The sequence below is a fragment of the Cololabis saira genome, chromosome 7 (genome assembly GCF_033807715.1).
Source record: "Cololabis saira isolate AMF1-May2022 chromosome 7, fColSai1.1, whole genome shotgun sequence".
Classification (NCBI taxonomy): Eukaryota; Metazoa; Chordata; class Actinopteri; order Beloniformes; family Belonidae; genus Cololabis; species Cololabis saira.
This window is the reverse complement of record NC_084593.1, coordinates 22700855-22713582: the sequence shown is the minus strand read 5'-3', so window position 1 is coordinate 22713582 and position 12728 is coordinate 22700855. Positions and strand designations below refer to the sequence as shown.

The window sequence follows — 12728 nt, the reverse complement described above, 5'->3', positions numbered from 1 at the left end:
TGACGTCGTCCTTCGGAAACATGGCGGCGATGTTGGTGTTGATGAAGTGCGGCTCCCACGTTCAAACGAGAACTTTAACGCGGCTAATTCGCCAAACGAGCTCCTATCATGTTTGGAATAAAGGTCGCATAGAAGACAGGACGAACCACAAACGACGAAGCACATATTTGGTGAGTGACGAGGCGGCTGGTCGGAGAGGACGTGGTGTTTTTGAAGTCAAGCAAGGGCAATAGTGAAGTAATAGTATATCTAACACGTTTACAGCGGCGCACACTCAAATAGCAACGTGTGTCAGCTTCTTTGGATTGTTTAAAAGACTGGTGACTGTAATGTAAAATATTCGTGTCTAAAGTTTTTTTGTTGAGCGACAACCAGCGAGCATGCTGACTTTATTTCAGTTTCGACTTGCGTCATCTCTCCTTTAGTTTACATGGTTTTCAGTGCTTACAAAAGTCCTGCCTTTTTTATTTAGTTCTGACTGGATGTCATGAGATTCATCAGTGGTGGTGGGTATTATCAGTTGTGTCTGATAACCTCATTGCCCCACAGTGGTCTCGGGTCCTGTAGTAACTACTTACAAGTTAGATAAGATCATGTGTCCCACCCGGGACGACTAAAGCTGCAGCGTAAATGTCATCTCAGGTCTTGAGTAACTTGTTTTTTTTTTTTTTTAAACAAGTGTGTTTATTAATTTTTCAGAGTAAATATTCACATACAACAAATACAATTCAGGTGCAGAACAAAACTGTCACAATAAGGCTCTTCTTGAATGATACAAACATCATAGGGCAGTAGCATGTGTTATTTACAGTCCAAGAATATAGATGAACAATAATCTCTCTTGGAGAAAAGCATTTCAAATAAAAAATAAAAGAAGTGGAAAAGAAATAAACAATCAGACGTATATTATATAATAAATATATAGTAATTTTGCTTGTTGATGGGCTTACATACAGGGGGAAACTGCCTCCAATGCTTTCCTCCCCTCCAAGAACACCATAAAAGATCTCCACATACTGTCAAAGATTAAATATTTACCCTTTAACGTGAAGGTGAGTTTTTCCAGTGCCAGCGAATCTGATAGTCCTGCAAGCCAGACACTAATACTTGGTTTAGTAGTGGATTTCCATGACTTTGCTATAGTGTATTTGGCTTGTAACATGCAAAAAATAATCATAGATTTAATTGCTTTGTTGAGGTTAGGGTTAACTGGAAAAATACCCAGAATACAAAGTTTGGGGTCTAATATTAGCTTTACACATGTAACCTTCAAAATCATATCTATCACTTCACTCCAAAAGGTCTGAATCAGTGGGCAATCCCATAGGCAATGATATAGTGTGCCTTCTCTACCACACTTGTAGCACGTGTCAGGGTTGTTGGGGTTGAATTTATTTAGTTGAGTTGGTGTTACATATATTCTCATTATTCACTTATACTGAAGTAGTTTAAAATGGGTATTTATCGTTTGTGTTTGGGATTTTAAGCAAGTCTTTTGCCAATCCTCAATGGAAATTACTGAATTTAAATCCTCACACCATGCCAATCTTTTCCTATCTGAGGAAACCTTTGATCCTTCCACGATTGATGCATAGAAGCTTGAAGTCAGTCCCTTCTTAGGGTGTTGATTTGTAGCTATTTCTTCTATAGGGCTAAGAGTAGGTATAGATAAAGACTTCTGTAACTTAAATATATAGCTTCTTATCTGCAGGTATTTGAAAAAATGGTTTTGTTGGATGTCATATTTTTGTTTCGGATCAACAAACGAGAAGAGAGTGTTGTTGTCAAATAAATCTCCAATTTTACGAAGACCTCTTGAGTAACTTGTTGATTATTTGACAGGGATGTTATACAGGACTGTCTCAGTAAATTAGAATATTGTGATTTTCTGTAATGCAATTACAAAAACAAAAATGTCATACATTCTGGATTCATTACAAATCAACTGAAATATTGCAAGCCTTTTGTTATTTTAATATTGCTGATCATGGCTTACAATTTAAGAAAACTCAAATATCCTATCTAAAAAAATTAGAATATTCTGGGAATCTTAATCTTAAACTGTAAACCATAATCAGCAATATTAAAATAATAAAAGGCTTGCAATATTTCAGTTGATTTGTAACGAATCCAGAATGTATGACATTTTTGTTTTTTTAATTGCATTACAGAAAATAAAGAACTTTATCACAATATTCTAATTTTCTGAGACAGTCCTGTATGTTGGATCCTTTTAGTCGAGGCACCAAAATATGAACAAAATTAAAATTCATATTTTCCCTCATCAGTGTGACCAATCATGGGAGTTTCAGGATATTTTGCACATAAGTTTAATAAAAAAACACAAAAAAAAACTAAACTAAAAAACACCTCTCCTTAGGAACATTTAGACTGACAAGTCAAATTTGGTGCACTGCTGCATGCTTTGCACAGCTGGATTTTTTCTTTTTTTTAATATCCATTTGCTTTAGCAGACCCTGACATCCACAGTTGTCAGAAATTCAGAGCAGCATTCTTTTCTTCTCTTTTTGCTTAGGGTCACTGTCCTGTAGGCAGGTGAACCTTTGACCTAATTTTTGGTTCAACTCTGTGACTGAATTTTAACTTTGCGTCGTTCAGCTTCCTCTCAACCCTGATTTGACTATTTTTGTCACCAAAAATCAACCCCTTCCTATGATTCTGCTGCGAACCTGCTTCACAAAGAGACACAAGTTTTAATGATCAGGGTCCAACAGGTCAAACTAGATTTTCTCCCATTTATAGACCTGGGAAAGTGCTTTGTTGAAAATTAAACATTTCTTGATCTTTTGCCCAGTAAAGCAAATTGAAATGACACCCTATAAAGTTTGTGGTTGAAAGTGGTTTAGTTTCATATTAGATTAGGTAATGTATATGGTTTGGGTTTTTTGTAGATGTTTGTTATTTTGTCTTCTGTCTCTCGATTTATGTCAATGCGATCAGTATTTCATCACCCATGTACATACTGTAACTCAAATCTGTTGTAAATCATATAATCACATCTCATCTGTTTATAATGTATATTATCACTCATTCATGTCTGACCTGCACCTTATAACAACAGTATTTATTAATCTGCACTGTGTACATACATATTTATATATACAGTATGTGTATATGCTGTACATTGTGTTTATTTCACTGCACAAGCACTTCCGGTGAGATGCTAACTGCATTCCGTTGCCCTGTACTTTAACATGTGCAATGATAATAAAGTTGAATCTAATCTAATTTTGTTGAGAATGAAATAAATGAGATGAAAGAAATCTGTCAATAACCCATACTTAATAAAATTTCTAGCATAAGATCACTTTCATTGTTAATGTAAAACATACACATTGACTTTAGAATAAGAAAGTGCAAATGCCCTAATCAAATTTTATTTCTGACGTCGCATCTTCAGGGGGATCAAAAGCATCCAGTCTTTGCCCACTCTTATTCAATGAGGATATTTATTTTTGTTCATCTTTATACAACCGTAGCTTCAACACAGAGGTTCAGATGAGTACATTATGTCTGTCTTGAGTAACCCAACCTCTATGAAATTGCTCAGAAGAATGTGTTTTGTTCTTATTCGTATCTGAATTAATGTATTTGTTGTTTTGTTTAGACTCTTCCTTCAGCTTATTCTATTACAATGTTTTTAAATGCTGAAAAGTCAAAGACTGGAAGAAAATAAGACAACAATAATTATATAGCTATTTCATGTGTTTCAGTTAAATTCTCCTCCGCACCCACGAACAGCCGCATGGAGCCCAAACAGTCGTCAGATTTTAGAGGCAACAAAAGTGAGTGTTTATGACCAGCTGCTAAGTTTGTATCTATTAAACAAAATCAAACAAAGACTAATATTTCTTTGATTACATTTCCTTAGCATTTGCAGGTGACAGACACACGGACATGTTGGCATGGACATGCAGGTGGAGGTCTAAACACAGATCCAAAAAATGTGGTGAGTACTGAATATTAATCTTTTAAAGGCTTAGTGGCTAAAAATAAAGCTGGTTGAGCTCGCAGTTTTTAGCCGGTTATCTTTAGTTGATTTTAGTTCAGCTAAGTAAAATTGAAATTGGCCAAATTAGCTGGTCAGAGCTGTGATTAAAATTAGAAAATTGGACTCTGCAAAATAAATTGCACCTGGTTCCTCTTTGGCAAAAACTGGGTTTGTGGGTAGAAACTCTGGAATAATTAAGTAATCAATCAGTCATTTAGGTACCACAGTGGTAATATCTGTGCCTTTTTTCTGTTTTTCTTTTTTTTAATGATCAAGATTATATAGCAAGTATGCATTATAGATTAATTGAATAATTTTGGATCTGCATCATAAAATGATTTTAACTCTCAAGTCTAAACTACTTATCTAGGTTTTGATAAATATGTCATTAATATTAGGCCTCAGATTATTTTTCTTTATAGTAAGCCCATTGGGCTTCTTCAGTTGTGTATTAATCTATTATCCTCCCTTCACACTCTCACACATTGCTTGATTGTATTTGATTAAAGGCAGGTGTTGGACACAGTTTCACTGCAATATGCTAGGAGGTGCTGCCATACAGCAGTGCTGGAACATGATGCCACCATATTGAGTGGATTAGAGGAATTACTGCAAATTCTTTGGCCTGTGGAGAGTCCCTGTGGCAGATGTGTGTTGGAGCGTGGGTAAACAGCCACGTTGGCACCAGCAAGATCCCAGTCTCAGCTGGGATGACAGCTCAGGTGTCTCCTGGGACTTGTAGTGTCAGACAGGATGCCCAAGTCCACCTGGAGACTCTGCTGTCGTTGCTGTTGCTGACACTCCCAGGAGACTTCTCTTGGCATTTGATGTTCAGTGTGTCTGCCCAAAGTCCCATCTTAAGGTTTCTGTGATTGTCACACTGAACACACTGTCACATTAATTGGCAGGATTGGCAGATATAAGATGGGTTTAAAAGTTAATATTGCAGTGAATACTACTTGAATAAATTGAATGCAGTCGCATGACAGATGGAAACCAAAGCCAGAGAAGTGTAATAATAATGATAATAAATGTTTTCCTTTAATTTCTTTTCATCTGCTGAAGGAGGTGAATTCAGCCAAGATTCTGTCAGCGATGCTGTCTTACATTTGGCCAAAGGATAGACCAGACCTACGGGCCCGTGTTGCTCTCTCTCTGGGCCTTCTTGCTGGAGCAAAGGTTAGTTTGCTGTGTGTCCTACTAATGTCATCTCTATTTATATATTTCTTAAACGCATAGACTTAAGGCTACTGATTAACACTGCTTCTAAACAAGGCTCCTGAGTATGTGATCAATAAGAAAACAAAACACTACATTAGTGACTTAAACAATTATTTATGAATGTTTTGAAGCATGTGCAAATATAAATATCTCTTTGTGAGTGTGTGCGCATGTGTGCACCTGCGCCTACCTAACTTGGACAAGACAGAGATGTTTTTACTGTACTGTTACTGTCTTTCTTATTTTATTTTTTTCTAAATGTGTTTTTTTTCTTTATTTAAAACAAACAAAAAACTTTTTTCCAATTATTTTTCATATGACACCCCAAGATCACTGTCTCGCTCACACTGAAGCAGGTGGTTCAGTTTCAACCCTACCTTTTGTCTGCTCTGTTTGTTTTGGTTGTCTGTTCACATCCTCTTTGATCACATCCTGGACATCATTACATATGGAGCCAAACTCTGTTTCTAGATACTTCTTGGTACAGCTGGAAAACTGAACAATATGCTTTGACAAGATGATCTCAGATACATGGTTGATGGTATGATAGATGGTATGGCACTTTTACTAGCTATATGCTGGTTATACAGCATCTGCTGCCAACATTTTATGTGGTGAGCAGCTTCTCACAGATGGTATTCCACCAACACAAACAAGCAAATGTTTGGTTGGCAAGTCTGGTAGTATCAATCATGCCTCATACACAAATTTGTCAAATTGGATTCTTTTGGGGTTTTGCCAACTTAAATAATTTTCCAGGTCAAATCTTCACTCTGTTTATATCATACCATGTCTTGGTGACAAATCAGAATAAAATTGACTCTAAACTTTTTTTGTTATAAAACGAGGACTACTGAGAAAAAAAAGCAATTTTGGCTTCTTTCTGATTGGATAATGCTGTAAGTGACATGGACTTGTGAACTGCCTGTTGAGTCTATTGGCCGTGAAGACTCCAGGGAGGCGTCAATCATGTTACTTTGTCCAAACAGCCACATTTCAGCAGTTATTTCACCTGGGGAAGTATAAGACACACACTGAAGAGGTCAACTGACAAAGATAGTTATGTTTGAAATTAATTTACACATATCAAATAAAACTAATTTTTATAGTTTTGTACCTGGGGATTAAAAAAAAAAAACAACAAAAAAACAAAAAACCTTTTTGAATTCTGTCTAAACTTAACCCCTTCAAAAAGCTCTCAAAGCTTCAGATGCTATTTGGATGTGCATTGTAGGTGCTGATGTATATTCATCAACTGCCATGCTAAGCCATGTTATTTAGATTTCAAGTTTATATGTAATTTGACTTTGTCATTTTTTTGGACAGAAATCTCAGAAATAGGCCTTGTAAAGAAGGGGTTCATTTTCTGCCTGCTCTGCTTTTAATTAAACAAGTGGCATTTTATTCAGCGGCAGTGCTTAAACACTGTAAACTGTATTTGCGCCTGCACATCAGGACTTGGCAATGCAGCCAGCCGCATTTCAGTTCCACCATCCTAAAAACACGTATTTCATTGACGGTGTTTTCAGCAGTCAGACTGATGTAATGTCAGCCGTAGCTGTATGGTAGTTTGACCTGTAATTCCACTGTTTTAAGAGAGATTCTTGTATTTTGTTGCCCATTTTAATATGTTTGTTTTTACAAAGGTTAAACCAAAGAACACTGGTAATTCACACTTATTTTTTTCTCTTGCATACCTTTCAGGTTTGGGCATAATAAGGATTGGGATTCAGAGATACTAGAAATTCCGTCAACAATAGTATATTTTTAATTGGAATGGTTACTGAAGTCCAGAGCCTCTATTTGCAAGGCCGTTCATTGAAAAATGAGTTCTGTCTTTTTACAATCAAAGCATTGAGCTCAATCAGTGCTGCAGATAGTGTCAGTTTGAACCAAAAGATTATTTATTGGGTGGATATCGAATCTTTTAAGGTCATTAAGTCTTTAAGGGATATGTGGGGAAAACCTTTTATACCACAGACCTTGAAAAGGTATAGCATGTGAAAAAGTCTTCATAATCATTGTTTTTCATTAAAGATAGTGTTTGATTAGCTTCAGCAAGTATTGAATCTGCTTTTATTACTTTTCAGTGGAAAATTACTCCTGTTCAACAATGCTTTTGGAAAAGAGGTTTTCTATGAAAAGCACGGTCATGTAATGTTTGTTCTCCGGTAAGGTGCTTCAAAGTCCAGCAGCTGAAAGCAGCACTGCATTTAGGACCCATAGTAATTATTCGTAGAGAAAAACATCCATGGAGGGGGAAAAAAGGCACTGACATTTGCCAGATTAAAAATATTTATTGCTCAGACATCATGAAGACTCGCCATGAAGGGATTTCAGTATGTGAAAAATCCATGTAAGAATGAAAACAAAAAACATTTTGAGCATATTTTTAAATAATTAATTGCATGCATCAATCAGTGTGTGATGTATTTCCTCTTCCTTTGTTGATAGTGTCTAATTTACACCCTGGAAAACAATTACAAATTCAAAGTGCCTAAATAAGTATGTCCTGCTGCCACCCAGCACGGCTCCCTCTAGTGTGTGCTAAGGAGCAGAGAATACACACAAGCAGTCCAATCTACTCCTACTATTATCCTGCTTGGCTGGAGTTAACCTCCATTTCATCAGTTTGTCTGTTTGAACTGAAATCACCCGCTGTGTGGATGCAATTTTTAAATCAACTGAATAATTATTGAGTTATAGTGCCTCTCACCTCTGCAAGCCACATTATCAGTGACATTTTCAAGTAAATTATTATACTGTATACACGTTGGCCTCAAATAATGCCCTCTTTGTCTCTCTGCCAGTTTGTATGTCATGCCATAAGCTAATTCTCCATAGCCTGAAGCCTTTTTTTCTGCTACTTGACACCATATCTCTATTATGGGATGACATATTGCCAGGTACAGGTTGACACGGTGTCTATTTAATCTTCTGTGGTGGCTGTTAATGGATTAAAAGACTGCATCCAACCTTATCATGTATTAGTGGCAAAATTGAAGACATGTTTTGGCTCTTTGATAATAGGCTCAAGCTATTTTTATGTTCTGTTGTCTTGGTAGCAAAGTGGCAGATATTGTTTTTTGATGAGGGACTTGGAGGACTTCTATTGTCTGAGTGTAATACCCTAGTGTATAAAGCAAGAACCCCAGGAGATATAGCTTTTTGCAATTGTAAGTGGTGCGTTATTAGGTTTTTTTCTTTTTTTCCTTTTACAGTTGGATTGACTCAGAGTTTTATTTTGTTCCCATATAATTGTTAGCATTTTATCAAAAAACCCATCATGGAGATTTTGACGGGAGGGAAGAAACCTAAATGAACCTCTCCCTGTGTTTGAGGTTGACAGGTTCAAATGAAATGGGCTTCAAATGAAAGTGGTTTGCTGTGTGATTCAGTGTTCTCTGCCCTAATGTGCAGCGGACCGCCCAGCCTGAGTCACACAGATGTCTCTGTGCTTTTAATTAGCCTTAATAACCATTTCAATTCTATTAGCAGAAAGCACCAGCCTGCTCTCTCGCACTAGCAGAGCCAGTCCAGAAGGTTACATATGCACACTATCTCATCATAGCGTACATGCATGTACTAGAAATTCACCTGGATTTCCCATGTAACTCTGAAACTTCACCTTTTGTAGCATGTGGGGTGTGTATACATAAAGAAGCACCATGGAGGCCTAGGAAAAAGTCACAGGTCTACGCAGGCCTGGAAAACCTGGAGAACCTTTGGTTAAGATCTCTGTAAATGTACACAGTGAAGTGAATAAAAGATTAACTAATCCTGAAAAGGTATAGCAGGAGAGGTGAAAACAGTTTGGAAGGTACGTGAATTTTAACAGGAAACCTAACCTAGATGTGCACCATCTAATGTCCTCTGACTTTTGAGTGAAGCTCCAGCCCTGGACAGCATGGAGCAGGAATAGAAAATGAATGGTTGGAGTCCATTTTAGTTCTGTATGATTTTTAGAAGGTGTTTGGTCGTAAGCCTAAAGATTTGATACATTTTATTAAGTGGCTTTTTAGACGCCACTTGTTCAGTTTCATCGTTATGAAAACCAAAGTGATGCACATTTCAAAGCTTCATGAAAGTTTATAAGTACTCCAACTATTCAAACAATGGCACCGGCAGCAGGGGGGTAATGTGAGCACATAGCATCTATAAGAAGATGGAAAAATATTTTCAAGTTGCCTTTTCTTCAGTTTACAGTGTAATGTAGATAATGAACAATATAATTATGAATTGAAATGAAAAAAAAACAATTAACAGTTTAGCAGGAGTTCCAGTTGAGGTCTGAAGACTCAAGACAACTTAACAGATTGATGACTTGAACGATTCCTAGAAACGCAATCATTTTGCATCTCAGGAGTGGTGGTGCATCGCTCTGCAGTGCAGCAGTTTAAACACGGCCTTCACAGAAATTTCATCACATTTTATTCACCTTTTGTATGTCATTATTATATTCAGCATTAGCAGCTTCCAAATTAACATCTAAACAAGTCTAATACATTTTGGGGGAAAAATCCCATCATGTAGATGAAATTTAAAATCGAGACTTTTTGCTTCATTTAGTTTTGAAATGGTGAGCAGGACTCAAAAGATCGGCTCCAACTGTTATGCCGGGGTGCAGATCGATAATGTATTGGACTTGTGTTGCAGCCAATTAAATACCAGACAGATTTGGCTCCAGCCCTATCATGACCCTGCACAGGGTAGAGCAGGCATTGAAAGTGGCTGGATGGAACAGGATGATGCTTAAAACATGGTGACAATCCTGACCACACGTCAAATGAGCTACTGCACAAACTGTTATTCGCCTGATCTAAATATCATAATTCCCTCTCAAACATGCATTATTTTCTATTAATCTGATGGTAATTGAACATGCCAGCTTCACATCTAAATGACGCTCTAAATTTTGTGATGGCGGTTTGACTGGGTCAGATCTACCGTAGAAAAGTTTAAATGACTTTATACACGGCGCAAGGCAGAACTGCAGCAGCTGCATTTAGGGAAATACACAAATAGCAGCTAGTAGTATCAATAGATTAATTTATTTAAAATAAATATAATTGCACTGTCGATACAGTTTTTACACCATTGCTTTTCTGTATTAACTACAACCCCTTGTCATTTAGCCTAAGCATCTGAGCCAAATAAACGAGAACATAAATAGTCTGGAGTGCTTGATCTGCACTTGATGTTTTTGCTCTCTTGCCATTACCTTTCACACGCATCACTATTTCAGTTCTGCCCATGCACCGTTTTAACACTTTGTTGCTCACTTTTTTGCATTACTTGAAAGAGAAAAAAAAAATACATATCAGTGCAAAGTTGTAAGAAGGAATTGCAGTGAGTGAAATTAGAGTTTTTGTGGTACAGTATTTTAGTTTCTTACAGTTGTTATAAGATACATAATTAGTAGTGCAGTTAAAACTCTATCTGGCAATTTGTTTATAACACCTGCTATGCTTGAACCGTGATATTTTCAGCTGCTTCTTTCTCGATGATGCCAGCACAGAGTCATATGAGGTCCTCGGGAGTTCTCCCTGAACTTCAAAGCACCTAGGTTTGGAGGCAGGTGGGGTCTGCTGTGGCCCTTTGTGTAAAGGGCAATGGTTTGATTTTTCTCGAGTGTAGTTTGTTATTCAGTTGAAGACTAAGGTACCAACACCAACGTTGAGCTGAACATGAGTTCTCGATCACCAGTCCAGAAAGTTCTGCACCAGTATTCTCTACCCCTTGTGGCCGTTGTTTGTGATGAGTCCAGTGATTGAAATTAAACTAATGAAAGTATTGAATGAATAGAATAGAATACTTTATTGTCTGTCCCAATGGTGACAGAAATTCCTCACAACCACATTCACACATTCCCATAAGGACACGTTACAATATAAAAAGAATAAATACGTTAAAAAACAGTAAATAAGTTAGAACAGACATGACAGTGCCTGTTAAAAGTGCAACAATCTATTTGATATTGTTCAGAATGATTGTGGCAGATGGAATGAATGACTTTTTGTAAATGTTTTTCCGGGCCAGTGGAATTAATTTAAATTTCTTCAGGTAACAGTCTGTTGCGTGGTTTAAGAAATCTACTGTGAAGATGAAAAGGAAAGGGACCATTACTGTATCCTGTTGGGCTTCTGTACTGAACAGAGAAATGTTGGGCAAAATTTTTGTCCATTTTTGGACAACATTTTGGAGGTTTCATGACCTCTCCAACTGAAGTTTGTTGTCGAGTGCTGAGCACATCAATACGAATTGTTATGGTGAAAGGACATGCTATTTTATTACAACTCTTTTGATTACTGCCCAATATCTTGTATTTTACAGATGATACATGTGCACCGTGGATCTTTATTCACTTTCTTAGCATGTCTGAAAATGGCTGTAAGGACGATTAACACAAAAGTGACCAGTGTTGTGGGTAAATGCTGTTGCTTATCAGATGGATGAACCCATTCACCTTATGTCCCATATCTCATGTCTGAAAGGGGCAATAGAAAACCTGTGGATGGTCGCAAAAAGGCACTCTATGTGAGACGGCCCAAGAATTTCCCAGAACTAAAAGTCTTACAGGAAAGATTATCAAAAATCTTCTTATCAGGATAAAAAGACTTTAGACCCATTAATTTGACCAGGTGTGGGGCTTATCTAGATATAACAGTATTGGCATATAAGTTAAAAAGAGCAGAGGAGTGTTCCAGTAAGTTTTTTTTTTTTAAGTCTTATCTGGTTAAAAAAACTTGGTCCCAAGCCCTCTGAACCTAACCTGGAGGGAGGTAGATTGTGTTCAGTCTAGGTGGAGTATTTTAAGCCCACGTTCATTAAGGCTGGGGCTTGGTCACAAAATGGCATTTCCTTTTGAGGATTGACAAAACATATACGGGCAAAACAAATAAGCGTCCTTTACACCAGGAGAAGATGATCAGATTATGATGATGTTATCTCACTTCGACAGTTGTTACAGTGCTAATTTTGTTTTATCAAATCTTTTATGCAATTTAAACAATATTTTGGAGCCTGGAATTTTAAATATTACACCACAGAGCTGCCACAACATATATGCAAATACTGTTAATTACTCTCCATTTAAATGCTGTTCAATGAGGAAATGACAGATTGCATTTTGTGTTGTTCATGTGAACGATCATGCACAAGTTTATGTGATCAGTAATTCTGTCTCCCTGCCAGATGTGCAGGTAGCCCGTTGCCTTTTTAGATGATAACTTTCTTTCTTCTGTTTTCCTTTTTGTTCTTCCTTTTGTCTTCATAAGCCTTGAGTAAGACTTGTTTTTCTAATTCTGAGGAGAATTTTGCCAATTTTTCATTCTGACTATGTTGTAAAAAATGCTTTAAGCACTAATGCAGTCAGATATACATTAGTGGTGAGCAGACCAGTGACCAGGAGTCAAGTCCTCACAGTGATGCCAGCTATACACTACATGGCTCTGCAAAGACTTTACCATTTTTTTATGATTAACATATTATGGTT

General features: G+C 37.0%; 1 protein-coding gene across 1 annotated transcript in view; it reads left to right on the top strand.

Annotated features, from left to right (window-relative positions):
- Positions 1-9: 9 nt before the first annotated feature.
- Positions 10-12728, top strand: part of abcb7 (ATP-binding cassette, sub-family B (MDR/TAP), member 7) — a 34338-nt gene continuing 21619 nt past the window's right edge. The window contains exons 1-4 of the mRNA XM_061725088.1: positions 10-170; positions 3735-3806; positions 3893-3970; positions 5078-5191. Of these exons, the coding sequence (XP_061581072.1) occupies positions 21-170; positions 3735-3806; positions 3893-3970; positions 5078-5191 (414 nt within the window). The 5' untranslated portion in view covers positions 10-20. The remainder of the gene's footprint in view (positions 171-3734; positions 3807-3892; positions 3971-5077; positions 5192-12728) is intronic.